Consider the following 25204-nt stretch of genomic DNA (forward strand, 5'->3'; position numbering starts at 1 on the left):
CTGTTCGGGTCAGTTTCATTAAGATCGGCATCTACTTCAACATCCACTGCTTTTAATTCCTCTTTAAAGTTTCTTAACAGTTCAGCAGTAGCCAAAAACTTACAGTGAAGCGCAGATACTTTAGAATTCGGACCTTTCAAGGGCTCAACAAACAAAAAATCATCGGATTTGAGGACCCAAAGTTGTGGAACCGAATCTAGTCTTATCAGGAATTCAGAACGTGATAGCCATTTACTATCCTTACTGTGATATAAGTTCTTGATCAGACATATGCTGTTTCCTCTCGTCTCCCCTTTGTTTTCTATGATGGCAGCTGCTATGGTTGCTTGGTTTTCTGGCTCTATAGGAAGTTTTGATGCTTCGTCCGTGTTGGTGGCCTCACTGTTGCACACCTCTTCCAACTCACTGTTGCACACCTCTTCCAACTCTACAATCTCCATCTCCTCTTCCAGCTCGTTTACAACCACTTGTGCAGGAAGCAGCCAGCTGGTAAGGTATCCCTCCCTGGCTGCCTTCCTTTTCTTGGCTCTTGCCTCTCTTTTCCTGCTCTTTTTGGTAGGCAGTCCCGTCTCTCCCTGCTCTGGCATCGGGCGTGTCATGGCACCAACTCTTTTGCTCTTGCTAGTCTATGTTTTCTTGAGAAGAAAGGGTCAGGGCTATCCGCCTCCTGTACAAACTCCAGGTTTTGTTGCTCTTCGGTTTCAATGGCAATATGGATGGCCTCGGAGAGATTAGCTTCTACATCTTCTGCTGGTATCACTCTTCCTTTATTTTCCATGGAAAGTGCCTCAGTGTTAGCCAATATTCGCCCAGACATTTTTACGTTGAACCAATTCAATTTCCAGGGTGCTTCACCTCTGCACGCTGTCAATCTCAATTGGCTGTATACTGATCACAATACTCGGTTTACCAGTGCCTATTTCCAGGGCCCGTTTCCAATCCGCCTCAGGATCAAAGGCACAAGGCCAGCAGTCTCCTGATATAGTTGCGGCAACTGATGATTCCGAACCTACATAGGTTTGGTCTTTCTATGTATTCAGACCCTCTGCCTAAGTTCTCGGATAGCTCAATAGTCCTTCAAAAGGAGGCTAAAGATCTCCCTGGCTGTCCGCAGGCTCTCAAGGGATCAGTTGATAGTATCCCAGTGATCGCTGATGGGGCAAGGCAAGGCAAATATAGGTTAGCCCGTCCTAGTTGTCACTTTAGGGTATTCACTTGCACTTCCTGCAAAGTAAGCTACCACACCCACCTCTTGTCACTAAATATCAAGAGGGGGGGGAGAAGTAAGAGGGGGAGGGAGAGAGGGGGAAGAGGGGAGCAGCAAGGGGGTAGGCAAGAGGAAAGAACAGAAAAAGGGGGGAACAATAAGGGGTAGGTGCTGCTCAGAGTCTAACTCCGCTCCACTTCAATTCCACTCCCTGACTCCCCGGCCATCTCTAAATTGCAGCGGCTCCACGCCTAAGCTCCAGCAGCGAGGCCCAGGAGCTCAGGAGCCCAGGAGTAGACCCTTACTGCTGCAATCAGCCAACAACAGATCTTACCAGTCCCTAGTAAGCGTGCTACTGCTGATGGGCACGCCTCTCTGCCCTCACGACCTTGGCACGTTGCTGCACTGCCCTCACTCAGCCCTCGCAGTCTTCACAGCCAAGTCCGTCTGTGGCTCCAGACTCCAGATGCCAGGCTTTTCTGTGGTATCCACTCGATGTCCTTTAATGCCTCCGCAGTGTCTCCACCGTGTCTCCCCGGCCCACGGTCTTCTCAGAGAACACGGCGCCGCAGCACCGAGGGCACCAAGGTGCTAGCGTTCGTGGGACGTTTGTGGGACATGGGCTCATAGCGGGACTCGGGCTCGTAGCTCGTCGCTCTCGCGATTAGAGTAAGGGACCTGTGCCACTCGTCAGAACGTGTCAAGCCGCACCACATTCAAGCGCTCACGCCCACAGAGCAGAGAACTGGCCGCTTCCGACACTGATTCCTCAGTGGGTTTGTGGAGAGTATCATGTGAGTCACTGTTTCTCTGAACTATACTGCGTCGCACACAAACAGAGCTATGGGTATGGGCATAGGTCACAACTAGATAGATCCACGGGGACCAGTTTGCATCAGACACAGACTAGGATGTAGGGGCTGGCCCGAGTAACAACAAAGATGGAGTTGGAGAGACTAACTAGCGCAACATATGGACAGAGAGATGAGAGAAAGCCTTGTCATGCTGAACTAGATCACTGTAAGGAAGAAAGTTGTCTAAATCTCGAAAGACACACACAATGAGTGTGCATTTCTCCAGACAACAATGCTAATAACTAACCCTACTAAAACATCACCCGTCGTCATACACCTCTCAAACCCTAACTAAACACAATCATACCTCTTAAACCACAGCAACCTGCATGCACTACACCATAACAAACTCACCACACAAAGCCTTACACAACAGCACACGACAGACTCCCACCAGATGCCATACCAAAAAAGGTCAGTGAACGTGGTTAACCGAAATGAAGCTGCCAACAGCACATCACAACTCCCTTGCTCTTTCTCCAAACTTTGTCCTAGTAACGCGCCCTAACCTACCCCCACCACATTCTTTCAGATCCACCAGCGGGCAACTACGGTGGTGATAGTGCACAGTATAAATATCCTTTAACATTTAACATTTGTCAACACACTGTTTCTTGGGACTTTAGACTTAGCCCCTCTTTATCGGCATCCCTCCTCCAGGTTCACTCTTGACACTTCACTTTAGCGGGATTCACTTCCCTTTAAGTTCTCAAAGGTTTTCTCTTTTAATGCGGGATTCATTTCCCTTGCTTTCTTAACAGTTTGCCGGTCAAAGACTTTAGATTGTGCATGGATTTTGCAAGACCTTCTGTATGACCGCTTCGACCTCTTTTCGCCTCTTCCCACGGGTTTCTGGATACGGTAGTTTCTACCATCAGGTAATCGCCCAGAGTTTCCTGTTTGAGCACCCACGTTGTGCCGGTCTCCTCTGTTGCTGGCTTTCCCCCTCTTTCCTCAATCGTACCTTTACAATTTCAAAGTTCAAATTAGCAGTTGGCTACTTTTCGTTCAACACAGTTCAGTTTCTTATTGATTCTCCCCTCGACACACCTGCTGTGATGAACCGCTTGCCTTTCTTTATCCTTGGAGTCAAGGTTGGTACCACCGAGACCAGCGTCCTTCCCCGGCTTGGTTATCAGTGGAGGAGGGTCTTGCATACCGTAGACATCTGCTGCAACACACGCTGGCTATTGTTTGCGGTGTTATACTTTCTGCAGAGGTTTCACGGGCCTCGATTGGAAAGGGCAAGGTTACTTCTCTCCTCATCACCCTCTCGGTATGCACCATCTTTCTCCTCCTCTTGAACTGCCGTACTGTGTTAGCTCTCACGTCGTGCGATCTGCCTTGCTCTCCGTTTGCTCTCATGCTCCACCTTTTATCCCTGTGGGGAAGGGAAAGAGCAGTCAAGTGAGTGCGATTTTGGTCAATTGCCTGGCCGTTGTATTGGGACGTGTCAGGTAAACACTACTGATATTAGTCCGTTGTCTTCCATGTTAAGTGTTTGTGTCGTAAAAAGGGGGGGTGCAGCGTTTTCGAATGTCCAACGTGGTAGGGTGGGGAAAATGCATTCAAAGAAGGGGAAAACCGTGTCTCACCCGTCGGTGTCCCATTCCCGAAGGACCCTCCCATCCAGGTGATCCTCTCTCACTGGTCCACCCCCAGGAACTGGATCCAATAGCAATGGACGTGCCCTGGTCACCTGGATGACTGATCCCCGGGGACTAGCTCGGAAGACACCATCAAGTTTCTTACAGACCTCTCTAACACAGTAGCATACTGCATTCTTAAAAGGAAAGGCAGGGTACAGTGACATGCAGTCAAGCAAGTCCTATCAGTGCAACTAAATAGTGGGCAGTGTGGTCTGGGGCTTTGAAGAACTTAATTCCTGACCCTTGGTACACTTAAATTGGGGTTGGCTACAGTGTATACATTCCCAACTAAGTTCTAGCCTCATGCATGATCTTCCAGCAAACACAAGTCTTGACAGCTACATTTGTGGGATTCTAGCGGTTCTCTTAAGGCCAAGACCTTGTGGACCTAAAACTCGGTTCCTTTGGGAAACATCTGTTGTGCATTCAAAATGTGCACAAGGCACATATCTTTTTCAGATGAATAGGTAATGAATTTTATCACAACATCCCACTTAGAAATTGCTTAAATATGTAATATTGTCAATATTTAAACATGTGCATATGGTGAATAGTGATTAACATATGAATGACAATGGTTTTGGTTAAAAGTACACAAAGCAAAGCCACATCTATCATTATATGCTTGTATTACAAAAATTTAATACATGGGCTAGAGTAATAAATACTGGTATCATTTTTCTATTACAGGAGACTTGTGATGTCACACCATGCGCAATATAATGTAATGGTCTGCAGCAATAACTAATTGCTGGTAACACATCACGTCACAATAGCTCCTGCACATCTCCAGCACACAGCTGGTGCCCTTCTTTGCCCACTGGCAGACTATGAGACATAGCACTCATTGCAAAGTGCTGTGTGTTTGTACAGGGGGAAGGATGGAGTATGGTGGGGAAGGGGTTGGAGAGTTGGAAAAAATAAAAGCAGGTATAAAAGGGGAGGGGGAGAAAGATTAAAGGGGAAAATACTGGAATGATAACAGAGCTATAAAAATACAGTGAATGAAATTAAAGATACATGTAGAAATAGAAAATGAGAACATCTAAGATGTCTGGGTATATCCATCCCACTTAGTATGACAAATGCAACACTGATTGGTGAGAGTTATGGAATAACTCACAACCACAGGCATTGCTCTGGGCAACCCCCAAACTACTTTGTTCAGCCTGCTGTGCCAGTATAGAAAATAAAACATGTGCAATCCAGGTTTGGCCCCACCCCTAAACGGCTGGTCTATCCTAAACTGCTGAGTCACATGCCTTCTGCATGAGACCACAAGCAGCCACAGACATGCTTCTGCCTCATTTTGTGTCATCAGCAAGGTGTAGCTTGGCTCTCTCGGCACAGTAGGTTTGGGACCCACGTCTGGGCATAGTCATACCACTTACGGCGACACATTCAACACTGAAGGTCTGAGATTCCTTGTGGTCTTGGGCAGAAAAGGGGGACAGTCCTGCCCGAACTGCTAGGTCACATTCTTTTGTGGGAGGAAGACTTTATTTGTATAGGGTCTTTCCCCTTCTCTAATGGACACAGCAGGCTAAAAAACAATAGTACTAAGGGTGAGTCCGATCTTTGTCAGTGTTTTTTTTATTCATTCATAACCACCCAGAAATCAGTCTTCAGTGTTGCATTATTACAAAAAGGGTCAGAAAAATAAAAATCTGAACAAAAGACCTATAATTGAAGAAAAGGTTGGGAAAAGAAAATGGCTACTCAGACATTTTTAATGGTTGTTGACACCTATGCATACAATGAATAGAATACCCTCAAATGTACATAAAAGTGATACTGCAAGTAACGGAGTTCTGACTTTGAAAGGGCACTCCACCCTTCAACCCTTCTGCCTATGGGCTGCTGTTTAATTTGCCAGACAAGTAATGGAGAATCAAATCTTTTTTTTAAAAAAAAAACACAGAAGTCTCAGTGTCTAACACACAGAAACCCTGATGAGCATTGCACTCACCTCAGACTCGAATTCAGCAGCGTCCAGCTCATCCTGTAGGCTGCAGAGGGCAGTAGGGAGGTTCCACGTCTGCAGGTGCATTTCTAAGAGGAGACAGAAAGAGAGGTAATCAGCACATGGTCAGGAGCCAGTACCTTGGTCAGTGGTGTGGTGTCCAGTGGCTCAAGTATGCCCCTGTGCAATTTCCTATATGCTGAGCGACAGCACAATACCTGAACCGGAATGGAGCTCAAACAGGACTCCTGCATCAAAAAGTAATTTCAAGCAACACGGATGTATCAGTTCTTAGCCCAATAATTGTTCTTCGTCAATTGTGCATCCACGTACAGCTCCTTCAACAACTTTGAGCCTAAGCGCAGGTCAAGCATGAGTACAGGCATCAGGAAGAACTTGGTACCAGCACTACGATCATGTACAGGCCTAGTTCACTCTTAGCACTTTTAGTGCTTCAACATGGACTCCAGTAATAACCTTATGTGCCAGCATTGGACTCGCAATTATGTACTGCCTTGTATCAACCCTGATCCCAAGGACTGCTCTTTCCTCAGCTGTGAGATCAAAACGCAATCAATAAGGACTTTGGGCGTAACATCTGCACCAGCTCTCTACTCAAGTCTACCTCTTGTTGTTCTGACCTGGGCCCAACCACCTCTCTTGTGCCAGCCTGTATATAGGCTCCAAGCCATGTATCCTATTGTATAAAAACTGTCCAATCCCGTGACAAATTGGAGCTCAAGAGTATGGCATGCATGCATATCAGCACAAACCCAAAGTACTGTCCGTTTACCAGCATAAGTACAGGTCATGTTGACCTCAAGCATAACTAACAGCAGCAACCAAGAACACATCCATCTCTTGTACAACCAAAAAGCACAGATAATATATGGGAACTAACCGCAATCACAACTAAATAAACCAACAAAGAGCTGAGCTGAAATGCAGCTCCCATAGGAGTAGTGAAAGTAAGCACAGGTCAGGTACTGACCTGAAATATAATTTATGCCAGTACCAAACTAAAGAACAACTCATCCATCATTACAGAACACAAGCACAAGAGTTCAAGTGTCGGCACTGAGCCTAAGTTCAACTTCTGCTGAAGCACAAAGTACAAGCACAACTACTATACCAGCACTTCAGCAAAGGCCAACTTCTAGGCCTTCATGGGGCACTAGAATAGTTGTTGCATCGATAATAGAGTAGAGTACTGGTTTCTTCCTGCCCTGGATATCTGCATGTGAAATCTGTTTAAATCCAGAACCCCTACCCTATTCTTCCGGTATGAACCTGCACTGAAAAATGAACAGTCTCAAGATCCCATTTCAAGAAATCAAAGTACGTGCCTGCGTCTGAATACTTACTGTGAAGCATGCTTTCACGAGCAGCTTGTGGCAGGCAATCATTCTTCACTGACTCGTGTGGTGGAGGTGCACCTGCTTCAGTTACCACATTTCAAGACTCCCTTATTCACTTTTACACCTCTACTTTGTAAAACGCAAGACGATGGCTGCACTGAAACATTCTGTATGCAGTACCCCAACAGTGGACAGACCTTTGATTCTTCCTGGATCGTTTGCCAAAATTCCTTGCAATGACATCCTTCCCAATATTTACGAGTTTCAATGAAATTACGCCTTTGCATTGGTCATCATTTCAGATTTCTTCAGAAGCAACTCGTTCTCCTTGTACCAAAGTCCACCTCGTCCTATTTGACATGGACCTTTGTAGTGGTTTCTGGTTAGTGGGCTAACTGCCATAAATTGACAATTCCTAATTTCTATACCATTATCGTCCAGAACGCTGTGTCCAGCCCTCCTGCTGAAAGTGATGCTTTGCTGCACGTTTTTCTATCTTCCACCACTAACCAGTGCAGTAGGTCAGAAGGAGGAGACGGACTATCATGTGCCATGTTCAACTTGCCTTTATTTAAACAATAAAGAAAACGTCCAAGTAAACCTAGTTTATGGGATGCTCTTCCTAACAAAGCTAATCTAGGGTGCTTGTTGTCAGATGTGATAGTCCGTCCTCTGTCAGAAACTAGCCTAAGCTGATCCTACCACTACTAATGTATAGTAAAATACCAAGAGAATGACTCCCTTCTCCTGGGGGATGCTGCTCAGCACAAGTCTCTTGAATATGATACCTTCAAATCGTATCTTGCTATTCTTTTAATAGTTTGTTCAGTTATTTCAATGGGTCTTCCCAGGCCCTTGTGTATTTGTTCCCCTTGTTTCTCCAAATACTTTTCTTCTTCTTCGAGATGTGTAGACACAGTCTGTCTGACTGTTATTCTTCGCACAGTTTTGCAACTCACAGGAGCATATATTATGTATTCCTAAGTAGTTCTTATATTTTTGCCAATCATTGGGATGAGGATGCGAGTAATCGTCACACTTTATGCCTTGCTCCCCGGGTCCCCCACTCTCCCCTGTACCTGTATTGAAGGGGGTCTGAGTCACTGGGTAGCATTCTCCTTCTCTCCTCCATGGTAGGTCTGGATGATTCTCTGGTTTCTCCCGTGCCCCTTTCCGACACGCTTTGCTCTTCTTTGGCGGTTTCAGCAATGAAAGGGTTTTTCCTTCGGTTCCACTGCAAGCCACCACCTTCCTCCTTTGGTCTGTTGGTCGGGTTCTCCTCCCATGAACAGACCTCCTCTGGTCTGTTGTTGACGTATCACTAACCGGCACACCAACAACAGGGCTCTTCACTGGCCCTTCTCTGGTGTCCCACAAGGGACTATTAATGGATTTCCTCCGCTCTGCTGATCAGACAGCGTGCTGCTGTCCCTTCTGCGTAGCTGATTTTTGACAGGCAAGGCAGCTTCTCTTTCGGTTTCACAAACTTCTCGATCTGGCCAGTTTGAAACTCTCGGGTCTCACTTCCTTGTTCTTTTTACCCTCCTCTTTTTATGATGCACCGCTGGGGCTTCCCTGGCTTCGAAGGAAAGTCCTTCCTTTGTGTTGGAGCCGTATTCAGTATGCCTCCTGTTGGCTTCTTCGTGTCAGTACTTGACAGACAAGCACTCTTCATGACTCATGTTGTTACTCTTCAAAGTACCAGGTTGGTAATGTTCTTCTGGTATTACATTACAATGATACATGTAAGAGGAGTTTATTTGTCTGTCAGTTAGTAAAGTTGTACTGGTTTTTGGGGGAAAGTAAGAAGGACGCGAGCTCCGTATGGAAAAGGGAGTCCTTATCCCAAGAGGGAAGCCTCTCCCTGTGAGGTTCCGCTTACCGCCACACCTAGGGGGAATGTTGCGTAGCAGGTTCACCTCCCTCCTTGGGGAAAGTGACTGAATCCCTCGATTCATCACACCAGTTTACTTGTTTTTTGCTATTCTGTTTGTTCAGTTTGTTTCCCTGCAGTTGCTGTGCCCATAAACCTGCACATATGGGTGCATGCTGTCTGTGTTATGAACTCCAGATAGCGCTCCTTTGAGTCTTTCGTTCTACCGCTCTTGTATTGGACTAGGACATTGGGGCCTATAGAGACATTGGGACTAGGGACGCCTGCCCACGAGGGCAATGTGCTACGTGGAGCCGGTGAATGTGGATATCCCAGAGATCTACCACTTATCCCAGGCCTCACCCCACTGCATTCGTTCACCACCCAAACCATCCCCCTTTTGTAAGTAGTCCAAGGGCACGACTCCAACACAGAACGCAGGAATTCTCAAGAGTATGGAATATGGTCATCCTTGAAGTACTTAGTAAGATTTGCGCTTGAGGAGTGTAACACTGGGCATTGTGTGAGAAAACACCAGAGAAGAATATTTGGGAACAAGTCATTCAAAGAAATGAACACTCAGAGAGACAACCATTTGGGAGATGTGTCGTTGAAGGGAACGAACACCTGAGGAGAAACCCATTGGAAAGAAGCTTGCAGGAGCAGCTCAAGCATGTATGTTACAGTTCCAAAACCAGTGAGAAGAACTAGCACACAGAGAGAAGACAATAAGAATTACTCTAACCAATTGGAAAAGTTGCGGCAAGAGGACAGGCCACCACAGACTTGGCTGCAGGAGGAAAGCAGGAGAAACTCAGTGCACAGCCGTTGCAGGTGTGCAGAGCTCTTCAGCCCGACTTCAAAATGGTGGCCTGCCTTTTGAATGCTTGGCCTACTAAATGGCAAACACCCAAGATAATAAGGACTAATAAAGATGGGTATAAAAACATGGCTCCAAGCCTCAGAAGGTTGTGAAGAAGAGAGACAGCACAGGGTGGGCTGGCGAGCACCAACGCTTTATTCATTAAGACACGACAACATCTGGAGGTATTGAATGACACAGAGAACACAGAGCTATACAACACTGGGAGAGACCAGACTTAAGAGAGAGCCTACAGAGCTTGCAGAGAGCTAGACCTCAAACAGTCGGAAGAGACCAGACCAAGTTGTGAGAAGGATCACCAAGAGCCACCTGGGAACTATACTTCAGACACTAAGAGGCTTGAACTAGAAAATGCTATACCCACAAATCAAGAAAGACAGCCATTGGCTGGAGTGCAACACAAGTGTTACACGAAACAAACAACCTACTTGTTAACATATCCTGATTATCAACAAATATGTTTTGACAAATATGTATTTCTCCCTTCTCTGCTTCTCTTCTCAAGCACTACACATGTAATTTCCTAACAACCAACCACCTAATTATGATGCATCATACCTGTATCTGTATCTGCAACCTGTTAACTGTGTGTTTTCCAAATTTAACATGTAAACTCACGCCCAGATACCTTTGGGTTGGGGAGCGCTATATAAATAAACAAACAAACACACTATGACAACTTGACTAAAACCCTAATCAAGACTTGCTGGTAGGAGTATGTTGAAAGGTATTGACATTAATCCAGGGGTCTGTACGGGGCTACTATAGGCAAAGTATCAAGCTTGACAATTAGCAGAGGGGTGAGAAATACTTGCTGGTAGCGAGTGCCAAGAAGACAACAGTGTGCTATAACCCTGAAACTGGTCCCTTTGTTTGGGAATCCTGTGGAAGACCAGTAGTCTCATACTTGGATCCTTTAGACACTTTCAGTTCACACATCCTGACACCTGTAGTTTAGTCTACCTTATCTCTAATTTACATTCACCTAGAGATCCTATTGGCGTTGCACCAACCCATTAGGGTAATAAAAGTGTTACTTTTGCCTCAAGTGTGTTCTTCTGGTCTTTCGTCACAACTGCAAGATTTGAATATATAGATTCTACCATAGTTTATCAACTCCAATACCTGTAAAATCAAAGTCTGTTTGAGGCTGTCACAGTACAGAGAACCAAATCCTTCAATCACACGATTTGAAAATCATTTAGACTGCCACTCATTACATCCTACATACAATACAGAAAGGATCTGAAGACCTATACTTCAAAGAACATCTTGCCAATCAGTGATTGTGCAACACACACCTAGTTTTCATCACCCCTACTGGAGCTTACCTCCTACTATGATCTCCTACCCATCCAGGCAACCTCAGCTATTGCGGCAATCTACCTGAAACCCTGTGGGTGTGACCCCTGTGTAAAGCGTTCCGTTGCCTCCCAGCTGGGTTTGCGCTTTATAAATCCCATACATTCATGGCTGTCTGTCATTGAAATAGGCACGTCTTCTTAAGTAGATTTCACAATGCTTTGGTTTACCTACCAAGCTGGCCAAAATCATCATTTTGCCAGCAGGACACATTGCTACCAGCTAACTCCCGACACGGACAAATGCACAGACCCACTTCTCTCACACTCGCCCTGAGTTTAAGTACCGTGGCGAGAACGTGTGCACGTCCCCACAAGCAGATTACAAGTCTCATATGTATACTATTGTTTCCAAGGAAAGTAAGGATTTTAGATGTGTTTTCAGCACAGTAACACACACAGTAACAAACAGTTTACTGGTTATGCAGGAGCCTCAAGCAATTTTACAAAGGTATTCATAACTACACTATGAACAATTACACCATTCCTAGCGCAGAGGGGACAATTTAGGTATAGACAGATAAATAATCTTGTAATTTGTCATGTAAAACTATAGAATGGCAAAAGGTCACTGGAAAAGCTAACTTATTTAAAAGGCAGTACTAGAAAATGCAAACCTGGAAAAGGCAGTTCCTACTACTACTCTTCCTGTACATGGTTTCCGTTTGAAGGATAAAGTTAACTAGAGACAGTCCAGCCGCACTCTACAATTCCACCTGTACATCACAAAGGCTGCCTTCGGGTGGTGGGCCACTACCTGCTGGTACAACCCGCCGACTATGTCATTATCAAACCCAAACCAGCCATAAAAGAAATGAAGGGGAAGCTTTAAGCCCCTATTGACTGAGTGACTTTCTGAACATCCAGGAGGCAGAGCCACAGAGATGAGGATGGCTGGATAACTATGGTCCTGAAACAAGCAGAAAAGTAACCCTTCTAGTTTCTTTCAAAGGTTTCCCATCCTCTTATCCATTCTGCTCTAAACCATGGGTTCATTTGTGTTATAAAATACACTTTTTAAATTCCATTTCGTGTACCCGGAGTTGTTCGTTAATCCCTCCGTCGAACAGTATCCAATCTGACAAGGGATCTCATAAAATGAATGTTCTAGACCAGCCGCCACAATAACTAAATGGTTGGGGGTGTTGAGTTAAGATGTGAGGCTTGAACTGTGCATATAATGTGGGGGGGGTCAGAAATGAGGGACGGACACAAAGTTGTAATGTTTTCAAAGTTAGATATTCTATTAAAAATAAAAGGGTTTGGATAAAGGCCTTCCCATCCCTTTCCAAATGAGAGGTTCCCTGCCTATGTGTCAAAAACATAGCTGACCCGCACAGTAAAAATGAACTAAATACATGAGCAAGGTAAAAGTCTCTGCTTTAAACTCAGATAAATATATGCAAAAACTAAGTATATAAATCCAACAGAACAATCCTTGTATCCAGGGGAGTATTCCCTTTCCCTGATCTGTTTCAGGTAGAATATTGGAACGATTTAGTTCACGCCATATTTCTTGAAGAGTGGTAAAAAGGTCTCTTTCACACAACACTTCCTCGAAGATGAACGTGTCTCTTCCAAACAATTTTTTTAAGAATGGGAAAGTATCTCTTGGCAACTTAAGTAATGAGGTTTTAGCACTTTCTTGGGGGTGTTGAAAACATTATCCTTCCCAAACAATGGCTCCCCAAGAGTAGTGAAAATGTCTCTCTCATACAACACTTTAAGAAGGACAAAGAATATCTTCTCAAAGCAGTTTATGATTTTTGTAAGGATGGCAAAAACATGTCTCTTCCACTCAGCAACTTATTGATGACGATTTCCTGGTATACTCCCCTGCCAGGAACTCGTTTTACAATGTCTTTTCTTCTTTCACATACTTTGGCTGGATTACCTGGTGTATTCCCCTCTCTGGGCTTGCTAGATCCCTGGTGTACTCTCCTGCCAGGTATTTGTGCCCCAAAGGCTCACTGCCTGATGCAGCATCTTCTTACAATCTTTCAATTCTCTTTTGGGTATAACCCAGTTCTTACACCTTCACTGTTTTATACTCCATTGGCTTCAGTTATTACTTGTGCCAACCTCCCCGCATATTGGCATCCTTTAAAATGGAGGCTTGTTCAAGTTTTGCTTGTTAATTTCATTAGTAATGTTCCTTGGTTTACGGCAATGTTTATTCCAATCTTCCCCATATTGACCCATATTGACCTTTCATATTAATTGTACAGGCCCCTCAATACTCCAGGGCACACTCACCAGTGTTTTCAGGCATTCCCGACCCTTGCCTTACTGCTGCCGCAATGTTTGTGCGGTGTAAAAACATTCCCCGCTCTGCAGACACTTCTCTGGTCTTCCTGCCGGCTTCTCCCACACTTGCCAGTGGTATGGTTGCTCCGCAGCGAGACCGCGCTGCAGACAGCCTTCTCCTTGCTGCCGGCTCTTCAGTGGTCCCCTTTGTGCACTTGCTATGCCGTTCCTGGCCTCTCCCCATTCCGGTATGAAGCACCCGCATCCTTCAGCGTAGCTTGCTTACGTGTGTCTGCCTCCCGATTTGCTTTCCTCTGCGACCGCTCTGCATCTCGCTCTCCTTCTGTTCTGAATTTTTAAAGGCACACCATTTTAAATGTCCTGCACAGCTGACTGGTATCACAACAACTAATCTGCACATTCAGCATGGTGTGCTTTCCGCTCTACATTAACTTCTTTCTCATCCCAGTACTATAGGTATTATGGGATATGGAGTCCATTGGAGATTGAGACTCTGTTAAGCTTTAATGCTGTAGATTTTTATTCAAGTCAAGACTGTCAGACATAAAAGATGTTATGTGAATATTATGTGCACATGAAGTGTAAATGTTATCCAGCATAAGGCGTCTGGCAAGATGAGGGTTTTGAGTTGTATTATTGAAAGGCTTGGTATACTGACATCAGGGATTATAGGATCTTCACATGGAAGAGGATCACACTGCGTCCCTCCTGATGGGGTCACCACTTCTCCCAGACAGCCACCTCCTCCCATGTGATCATTCCTCATAATACCACCCCAGGGTCAGGATCAAGCAGCAGCTGCCTTCCCCTGCCCATTTGGGAGGAGATTTTAGGATGGGGATCAGTGATGACTCCACAGGATTCATCACAATAGTCACCAAGAGGTCCAATCACAGCGCTAGAAAAGGATTTTTTTCAGTGCAGCTACCCTATGGGAAAGTCTCCCTTACAATACAAACTTCCCAAATGATGTTGGGGCTGGTTCTGATGGGATCCTAATAAAGTATGTTTGAAATAATGAATATAACGTAGTCTAATCATGATAGCACAAAAGAACAAATCACTTTGAGTAATATTCTTTCTGATTAATTAGTCCTTCCTCCCACAGATATGTCATTTTAAGAAATATCTTCCAGGCCTCAGTCTGGCTTTGGAAACTCATTCAGCCATCTGGGGTTGCACTGTAGCGTGCACTGTAGCTCCATGTCAGCATCATTGGAACTGAACAGTCTGGACATGATGTGATGTTATGGGATATTGGCACCAAAGACTCTAGAAAGGAGCCGGCTAGACACCATTCCCGCAGTCCGCCTATTTCTCTCCGGAATTAGTTGCATGCTTTTTTTTTATGAGGGGTAGGCTGGGAGGGCAAATGGAAATCTGTAGGAGGAAGATTAAATCCATTGGAAATAACATTACTGGTAGCAAGTCATTTATTCTTCTAATACACTCTTTCCCTCTAGAGATTCCCCATGTTACAAAAACTTCCAAAGAAGTACAACACCCAGAGCAGTACAACACCTGGAGGTTGGAGTTGAATCTGTAACCATCACTTACCGCTGGAAATTCTGTAGTGCCACTCAACCAACGTGGAAGTCTTGACCCGATAAGAAATCCAGGCAGTAATGTTTGGCAAATGTGGGCAGAAAAGACCATGTATTTGCCGGATAGATATCCCCAAGAGGTACATACCTCTAAACGCAGATGTAAGAGGTACATACCTCTAAATGCAGATGTAACTGGCAGGACCCTTGGTTATTTGGGCCCCCAAGACCCTCAGGCACTTCCTTGTGGGCCAGTTGGTAGCATTCAGGAATACAAAGGGCAATGCATTTTGATAGGGTCTGCTTGGTAACAGCCCGGCAAACCTAAGCACGACCAAAGCCGATTAACATCCTGATGCCTCTCGTAGTAGATATATAGGCCCTTCTTATAAGTACCGGCAAACTGCACTTACTGTCTCCGCTGCCCGATATCCTGGCATTACCGGGATATTACTGGCAGCGGAGAGCTGGTAAATTCCCATTTCCATGGCGTCCCATGGGACTCCATGGGATGGTATTTCCTAAATCACTGCACTGTTAGTAACGGTGCAGTGATTCAGGCATTTCTTTGCCGATAGGGGCCTGAACTCCCGGCAGGGAGATCCATGGCCCCCATCGGCAAACTTGAAGTGGACGGTCTGGAAAAAAATGGCAGAGCCGGAATTACCGGCATTTTTTCCGGACCGCCACACTCGTAGTGAGGGCCACACTCGTAGTGAGGCCCATAGTTACTAAAGAGTAACTATTATTCTTATGCCCCACACATAAACCGTTTACTTAAATGGGATTGCTCTACTAGGGTGGTTGTTGTATTACTACTTATGTTGATTATAGCTCACTTTATGTGAGAGTGTTGGAGAAGACAGATAAATAGTTAGGCTGTTCCCTGATTCAGAGGAAGGATTAATGTTTTTCTGTCACTGGCCTTTGCGTTTTATTTTTGTTGCGATATGTACATTTTGATAGAGATGGGAAATAGAGAACCAGTCTTTCTCCATTCCTCCAAATTAGAGAAGGCAAGCCCTGAGAATAATCGTAGCAGGATGTCCGACACAATAAGAAAGGTTAATGAGAAGGCCTAGTGTTTGTCATATCAAAGGGAGATTGCAAACAAACATGCAGGGCTCTCCAAACGACTAGCACTACACTTGGGCAAATGACAGGAGAGTCCAGGCAGACCCAACCCCTTAGCTACCCCCACTTTATAGAATGTATTTATTTGTAAGAGAGAGGGTGTCAGTGAGAAAAAGAGAAAGGAAAAAAGAGATAAAAGGAATGAAGGAGAGCGAGGGAGAGAAAGGAACGATAGAAAAAGAGTACAAAAAAGAGAGATTGACTGCACGGCAGTGTAAAAATTGAATTGATTTGCAGAGGTCAATGGGAGGAGTGAGGCATAGCAGGGGGAACACGTTATGAGGAATGGGAACAGTTGCGTAGGAGTAGAGTAGCAAAGTAGCCACTGATGCATTCCTAGGTAAGGGAGAAACAAGAAACTGTATGCTGTGATGAATCAGGTATTTATCCCTTCTCGCCTAGGGGGAGACTCCCCCTGTGAGGCTTGGGAGGTGAACTTACTCTGCAAGACCCTCCCTAGGCGTCAAGGAAAGTGGGATTCCACCGGGAGAGACTCACCATTTGAGGTTAAGGACTCCTGTTCCCGCAAGGAACTACCTACATCACCCACTATGGTGGCAAACATGAGACTGCCTATTATAACAAATAACGTGACATCTTTTCATTTGGCTGAAGGCAATGTAAAGAGAAATCCATGTGGAAAAGAAAAAGAAGATGTCTCTAATAAAGGACTTATCATTTTCACTGGGACGAGTACGATAAGAAGAGGAGGAGAGCCTTGTGCGCAAGTGAAGCCCCTTGATATCATCATGCCTTGTGGAGGAGGAGCGAAGGCAAGTCGCGAAGCCTGCAAGTTTCAACAAGGCAGAAAAGGCCAGTACAAAACACCGGAGGGCCTGCGTTTGCAGATGCAAGGAAAGCATTGTGAGGAGGAAAGAAGGAACGAGGTATCCAGTGATGGCATGACCACAAGTGCGGCGTGGTGGGCAGGACACCTGAACAAGGACGCCGATATCACCATTGCGAGAAGCGTCGATAGCTTCAGATCATCCGTGCCAGCGTATGGCAGGGACCAGACGAGAGACCGAGAAGCTGACGACTGAGAAGAGCGAGAAAGCATACCTGAGCGAGACCCAAGCCTTGCAACCTTTCCCTGAAAACAGAGATACCGGGGCAAAACAAGTAACAAATAACCCGGCTGCGGAAGAGGGTTCGAATAAGAAGAGAGAAACTTGTCCCAGTCTCAAGGACAAGATATTAAAAAAAGGAAACCAGTTAACAAGAGAAGCGTAAAGAATATACAAAAGGGGTTTACCCAACTGTGATGAATTGCAGAAATTTGTCCCATCTCCACAAGGGGTATCTCACAGGGGGAGAGTCCCCCTGTGGGGACAATGCTACGTTCCTGTGAGGAACTCCTTAAAGAATATCACAAAACAACCTCCTTAGGGATACCATACAGAGATTTGCATGAAGAGAGAATTACCATATGCTACTGTCGACCAGAAAAAGTCCATTTAGCTCCATTTAACTGGGCCGAGGAGGATGGAGCAAGGAGAGATGCTGCTACAAGTGGGAAGGGGAAAGAGGGGAACGAGATACTGACTAATGTCCTCAGCGTGTCCGACTCCTCCTTCCAACCAGCCACAATGCATAGAAACAACAACCAGGTAATTCATGTAAGGGTGCAGAAGTAAGAGTCTGACACAGAGGTGGCATATTGGTTGGCATAGATTTATATACAACACCAAAAGAAAAAGAAAAGCCTAACTTGCCCTACTTACGCTACTTACTATGAGAGACTACCCTGCCTCAACAAACGTACTAAGGACCCCTTTGCATGAGGCCAGGGTGGTGACCCCGCTAAATGATAGTCTCTCTGGAGGTGGTACTCAGCGGGTGTATCTCATGGGGAGGGAAACCCCTCATAGGATTGGTGACAATGGCCCTGGGAGAACGCAGTATTCACTCACCCCTTTGGTTTCCCCCCCACCACTATTTGTTATGGTTTAGCAGAGAACATCTTTAATAAAACAGGGACGAGGAAGAGGGAGACCCACCCTAGCATTCCCCATCCAAGTACTGTGACGAGGAGGCACTCCATTAACCCAAAAGGGAGCCAGAAGATCCGTATTATGAGGCGAGAGATGCATGGAAGCAGGAGTATTACCTTTAAGACTCACAAGGAACAATCTAGTGGATGCTGGTTTCTGATTGGTCCATCTAGAGTAGAAATAGAGGAGGAAAACCGGGAAGTGTTGTCAAGCCCTCTCTTAAAGAGCAAGGATCAGGGAACTCATGCTGCAGGAGAAGAGGCTGTGGACCAGAGGCTCTGTCAGAAGAAGGGGGAATCTTTGTTTGTTGGCAAAGTGCTGAGGACTGGAGGGAGACTAGGAAAATCCCTTTCCAAAGGTTCTGATAAAAAGCCTAACATTCCCTGGGGGAATCAGGAGGCAGATCGTCCTTATGGGAACTTTAGGCAGGCTGCAGGCTCATTGAAGAGAGAAGCAATGAGGGCAAGCAACCAGTCCTGGCAGAGCAGAGAAGAAGATGGCGCCAGGGGAAGAGGCGCATTCTCGGAAGGCCTGCGAAGCAGAAGGCAGAGCAAAAGAAGGCGACGGATACCCGCCGGTGACGGAGGCCGCGGCAGGGCTGAGAAGCCATTGCAGTACCGCAGAGGAGCCGCACAGACAACCGGGATGGCCCCAGTGAGCAAGAGAGGTGGCCAAAGCTGCTGGAAGACCCGCGAACAACCGGAGGGTGATGGCCGAAACACTGCAGGTACTAGGGTGGCTAATCCCAGGGTTGGGGAGGCCCAGAAGGTGTGGAAGGCCCAAAGCAAAGCACAGAAGGAGTCTTCAAAGGGGCAGGGACACCAAGTGAAAGGGATCTGGGACCCATATTGGGAAAGCATATCCCAAACAGTAACACAAACTTTGCATGTACAAGTAGTACTCACAGATCTTGGCAGGGGAGTAAACCAGGGCTGTGGCTTGAAGAGAGATCAGCTAAAGGGAACTGTGAGAGCAATCAATTGTAGGGGTTTTGGGACCCATGTTGGGGAAATACACCCCGAACAGTAATAAAGAGGATACAAAGTTGACAAGTGTAAGTGACACTCAGAGAGCTTGGCAGGAAAAGTGGACCAAGGAGGGTCTGAGAACAGGGTTGGGGACCCACCACAATTGAGAGGAAAACCAGCACAGCCTGGGAGATAAAACTAGGCTATTCTTCCTTGCCACAGTACCAGTGAGCCGGGTCTGCTCAGAAAGGTTGAGGGACCCTTAAGAGGGTGTGGAAAATGGGCCAGGCCATCCTTCTTTGCTACTGGGCCCGGTAGTTAGGCCTGCCAAGTAAAGAGAAGCACCTATCTTGACCACTGAAGACTCAGAGATAATATTGGATAACGTTGGAAAGTCTCAGCAGAAAGGGAATCAACCCCTTGAGTCTTATGGAAAACTTGCTTACTTTTCTACACCTTTTTGGAACTTCTGTTTTGAAGTACAAAGCTGGGCTGCAGGCTGACAGCCAAGAGACATTTACCTGTTCACCTTATGTTTTTAGCTTGTGAGGGATAGATTAGGATTTGGAGACAGGAGAGTGAACTTTACTCTGGGAATTCTGACATTGACAGTTTCATTAGCTAATTTTGTTGAGGCAGGGAAACCCCTCTTAGAGGTAGGGTTAGTTAGAATTTCCACCAACCACCCCCATCTTTTTGTTATTAATAAAAGTATTTGCCAATCAACACATCACCCTCGTGTCAGAGTCTTACTTCTACACCCTTACACTAAGCATAGTCAATCTCCTTGTCTTCCTGGCTCAATAGGTCTTCTTTCGATGTATACATATTGTACTATGTTCCCTTTATTTTTAGATCAATGCCTAGTTTTCTACCTTTCCATGTCACAGGTTAGTTACCCCCACCCTAACTGCGACATGGGGACATGACAAACAAATGACTTCCCTTCAGTAATGGTCCTTCTGATGGATGTTGCCCATACGGATTCCTCATCTATGAGATCCCTATCCAAGGTCAGCTGTTAGCCAGAGACTTTACCACCACCAGAGCACCAATGCAACTAACGAAAAGCTGGTCATCTTTCCTAGCCTCTCTAGTACGAGAAACGTAGAACTTAACGGCCCATGCTGGGTCCAGCCAATGGAATCGTTCTTCTGCCTTGGAAGGGTGAGCAGGAGGCAAAAACACAGGAAGATGGATCTTTTGAGAGAGATGGAAATCCGAGACCATCTTCAGCAGAAAGGAGGTATCACTCTCAATGTCACCTTCCCATTAGAAAAAAATAAATAGGGAGGTAAAACAGACAACGCCTGGAGCACTCTGACTGTCTTGCGCAAATGATGGCAACCCGGAAAATCACCTTTAGGATCAACAAGTTAATGGAATAGGTATGAAGGGGCTCAAACGGAGCGGCCATAAGAAATGTTCAATGTTCAAACTAAATTCAAATCCCACATCAGAACCACAAACTGGCGTGAAGGAAACTGGTTACATAAGCCCAGCAAGAACTGCATAACAGTGGTGATTGAGAAAAATGTGCCCTATTCTGGGGCCATCTTAAACACAGAAATAGCACCTTGGTAACCCTTCACAGTGCCAATCTGCAGGGCTGCTTGTGCCAAGGAAAGCAGAAAATACAACACAGGTGACGGGACAGGATAAAAGGATTCCGGCACCAAATTGAAAATGTACACCACCTGCAGGCATACATGGATTTGGTAGCAGGCCTACAAGCTGAAAGGAGCACATTGAGGATGTCCAAGTCCCACTCCTTGTATCGCAGCCTCCCAGTAGCCAAGCATGGAGGTTCAGGCTGCTGAGGGTCGGGTGGAGGACCTGCCCCTCCGAATGGAAGAGCAAATCTACTCTCCCAAGAGGCGCCAATCAAGGTGCAGATGCACATGTCCAGTGCTTTGGATAGCACGTTCTCTGGGCCAGTTCAGAGCGATCAGGATCAACGTGGTTACGAACAGGTGCAGCCTCCTGAAAACCAGTGGAATGACCGGTACTGGCAGGAGTGCATAGAGGAGGTTGAAAGTCCACTCAGCTGTCAGTTTGTCCCCCAGAGCTCCATGATGAGGAAATTCTAGAGCAGAACAACTTGCATTTCCTGTTGGCGCTGAAAGCGAAGAGGTCCACCTGAGGAGTCTCCCAAAGGGAGAAGCTCGCCTCCAGTACTTCCTAACAGAGCTCACACTCTTGGGAGGCTGAAGTCTCTCTGTTCAAGGCATCTGCTGTGACATTCTTTCATCCAGCCAGATGAGCCAACATCAGAGAGACACTGATCTCCAGAGCCCAGAACTACACAGTCTAAATGCTTCTCTGCATAGAGGCAAGGAACCCACACCATCTCGTTTGTTAAGGTAGTGCATGGTCACTGTTGTCCGTCAGGATGAGCACAGCCTTTTATTTCACAGAGGGGAGGACAATGACCAGGGTCAGTCTGATCGACCTCAGCTCCAGCAAGTTCATCTGTTCTTGAGTCTTCATGGGAGACCATAGTCCGCTCACCGTTAGGTCTGACAAGTGAGCGCCCCAGCCAGTCAATGATGCGTCCGTGACCACCGTCACCTGGGGCCAAGGTTGGCGAAACATTGTGCTCTCAAGAAGTTGTCTCGCACAGTCCACCACGCGGAATCCTGGTTTGAGACCTGTAGAAGGTCCAACATGTGGCCGTGGAATTGCGACCATTGGCAACTGAGAAGCCACTGAAGCGGTCTCATGCACAGCCTCACTTCCGGCACCACAAGGATGCAGGATCTATGAGGCCCAAAAGGCACAGGACAGAGTCCCCCCTGGCCCCTGCCCCCCACTTCCTCGTTCTGAGCACTGAACCAGCTCCATCGCGCTTTTCACCAAAAGTTGATGGACCTCCAGCAGGAAAATGGGGTCCAGAGACAAGGGGGTAGCCAGAGGACCGTGGCAGTAACTCTATCGTAAGTCCTCTAAGTCCCAAGCGTCAGACAGGGTTTTTGACCATTCCCTGCTGAACAAAGCAAGTCTCCCCAGCACCAGAGTTACAAAGTAAATAGAGGTTGTGGCAAAACCACACCTCTGGGCACCTCTTTCCCAACATCTCGGGAAGCGTCCGCCTCTTCCTGGGGGACATTAACCATAGACTCTCAGGGCAAAGGTGGTGAAGAAACGAAAACCTCTGCCCGAGACAATGGTTGTGTGAAGGGCTGTTGCACCGCAAGCCCCAAGGAGTTAGCCATCGCTTTTGAGGACTGGACCTTCTGGAGGGCGCCATCCACCTTAGCTCCAAAAAGGTTGTTGCTGTCGATAGGGCATGACCAACAATCAGGATTGGACGTCAGCTGCAAACCCTGGACATCCACAGCCAGGAGTGGATCCTGACCACTGTGCTGGTGGTCATGCCCCTATCCACACTGTCCTCTGTGTCCAACCCGGATTGTAGCATTTACCATGAGCGCTAGCGTGCCGCCTCGTTGCCATCAGAGACTAGGGATTGGAAGCCATCTCATTTCCCCCTGCGGGATATGCTTGGCCACATTGGCCACCGCCATCCAACCTTTGCCATGGTGCAAGAGGAATTCAGGGCCTGCAGTGCCAGACTGCCCCCCAAGAAAACCTTTTACTCTCCCTGTCGGGTGGAAGGGACGGGAAGGTATAAGTCTTCAGGCGAGCTGTAGTGGCCTGGACCACCAAGTTCTCAGGTGAAGAGTGGTAGGAGAGAAAGGCCGGGTCTGAGGATGGTGTTTCTTTGCGATGTCTCTGTCCACAGCCGGTGCAGAGGCAGGCTTCTCCCACGCCTCCAGGGCGGGTGCTTTTACTGCCACATTGAAGGGCAGGAGCACGGAGCCGTGGTTTCTACGGCACCAACACTGCCACTGTGCCGAAGGCGGGGCTTGTCGGCAGAGAGTGACCTTGGCTTCTTTCTGGTCCAGGCCCGGGCCCATAGGCATGCAGAAGTGGTCCCTTGAGGGTACCCTGCTGGTCACAATGGATGCTGTGGACCCTGCGGCACCGAAACAGATGGCGCCAGGCTTGCGTCACAGGCATAGAGGCCATCGAAACCTAGGCCTTTTCCCCAATTTCAGGACTCTCAAACTTGGGTGTGTTTTTCCTGTGTTTCCAAAATTGCATTGAAGTATTTAAAATCTCACTCTGAAATCTTGGCCTTTTCCCCACTCAGGACTCTCAAACTTAGGTGTGTTTCTCTTGTGTTTTTAAAATTGCATTATGAATGTTGTGCCGTGCTGTGGCTTGCCCCCAGTAAAGCACTCATCTACAGAACCCTTCTACCATTATCTAATCGCCTGTCGTCGTGACCATTTGTCAAGTTGTCTCATCTCTCTCTGTCTTGTCTGCTTGCTCCCTGCTCTGTGTCCTTCCCTATTGTTCTCCCTGCCCTCTTCCTCTTCTCACCTCTCCCTACCTACTCTATGGGGCCCTCTGTCTCTCCTATCTTTTCTAACTGCTTCTCTATCGACTATCCTGCTCTACTCACTAAATCTGGTAGGAAGAAGTTTAAAACAGACATCCTGGTCTCCAACCCAGGCCTCCCTATTGCTGATACCTATTCCAGTGCCTCCTCCAGGCAAACTTTCACCAACATCCTCTTTGCCGTTCCCTGGCCAGACCTATGGACTCAACACATGGTTTGTGCTCTCTCCCTTCTCTTCCTCTCTCATTAATGATGGCACCCGGTGGAAGGCCCTCTTGGCCTCCTTCCACTCCTCTAAGGTCATCATTAATGGTCAACCGTCTTGGTCCAAGTCCCTCAAGCCAACCTTCTCTTTGATAGATGCTTCCCGCACCTCATCAATGTCCTTTCTTCTCCTGCTGTCCTCCCTCCCCCTTCCATGGCTTCCTTGCCTACCCTTGTTGTCTCCTCCATGGCAACCTTGCCCTCTTCTGCCCCCCTTTGGGCTGCTTCTACACCTCCGCAGGGCGTACCTAAGATTTGTACCCCTCCACGGAAGTCTTTTAAGGATGGCAACCTTCTCCATATTACCACTCTAAACTCGCGCTCAGCTGTCAAACACTCCTCTGACATCTGCCGCCTCCTGGAGGAACGTGACCTTGGTGTCCTCAGTCTCACTCAGACATGGTTCACGGCTAGCTCTGTCACGAGCTTTGACACTCTCCTCCCTGATGGCTACAAGATCCTCTCCACGCCCAGATCTAACCGTTCCGGAGGGGGTGTAGCCCTGATCTTCCCGGAGTGGATTCCTGCCTCTGTCATTCCTACGCAGGCCTACTCCTCTTTCGAATGCCTCATCTGCAGGCTCTCACTCTCTCCCTGCCACTCCCTTACTGTGGCTACCATCTATCTATCAGCCACCTGGTCAGATCTCCTCCTGCCACTCTGAATGGGCGGACCTCTTCTCTTGCCTGCTGGTCTCAACCACTCAACTCCTCCTTCTTGGAGACTTCAACATCCACCTGGATGCTTCCTGTCCTTCCACTGGACTCTTTCGTGACCTCTGCAGCTCTCTCTCTCTCCCTCCCTCCCTCTATTCTCCGCTCTAGCCCGAATCACTCTGCAGGGCACACTCTGGATGTTCTGAGCTCTTCAGACCTTCCCCTTTCGATCCCTCTCACCACTACTCTCTCCTGGAGTGATCACTTTCTCCTTTCCTCCCATTTCACCCTCTCTACCCTTCAGGCCAAGCCAACTCCAGCACTGTCACCTACACTCTCGGTTATCCGAACCATGAAGCGTTTCTCAGTTGAGGCTTTCGCCGCCACTTTCTCACCACCCCTCCCCCCTCGGCTGACCCACACCCTGACACAGCCCTTTCCATGCTCCACTCTGCTATATCTGATACTCTCGATGTTCTTGGCCCCATCATGAGGATCCGCTTGAAGCCCAAAGCCAAGTGCAACTCTTGGTACGACTCAGACCGTGTCACCTTTAAAAGTAAGTGCAGGGTGGCTGAGAGGAAATGGCGTGCTTCCGGTATATCCTCTGACAAACTGGCCTGCCGCCTGCTCCAAAGGCAATAACGGCTCTCTGTCCGCACCACAAAGAGAGCCCACATCCAAGCCCGTGTCTCCGCAGTATCTAACAACTCAGCCGAACTCTTTAAAATCTGCAAGGAGCTGGCAAATCCAGCTGCAGTTTCTACCTCTCCTGTCCCCTCCCAGGCCCTCTGCACAGCCCTGGCCTCTCACTTCATCT

The 25204-nt window shown here is 47.1% G+C and overlaps 1 protein-coding gene across 2 annotated transcripts in view; it reads right to left on the reverse strand.

Moving 5' to 3' along the window:
- VPS37D (VPS37D subunit of ESCRT-I) overlaps positions 1 to 25204 on the reverse strand; it is a 326648-nt gene that overhangs the window by 57177 nt on the left and 244267 nt on the right. For both annotated transcript variants that reach the window (XM_069614792.1, XM_069614793.1), the window contains one exon: positions 5680 to 5762. In XM_069614792.1, coding sequence (XP_069470893.1) covers positions 5680 to 5762 — 83 coding nt within the window. The remainder of the gene's footprint in view (positions 1 to 5679; positions 5763 to 25204) is intronic.

Source organism: Ambystoma mexicanum, chromosome 9 (genome assembly GCF_040938575.1).
Source record: "Ambystoma mexicanum isolate Mex_15411 chromosome 9, UKY_AmexF1_1, whole genome shotgun sequence".
Classification (NCBI taxonomy): Eukaryota; Metazoa; Chordata; class Amphibia; order Caudata; family Ambystomatidae; genus Ambystoma; species Ambystoma mexicanum.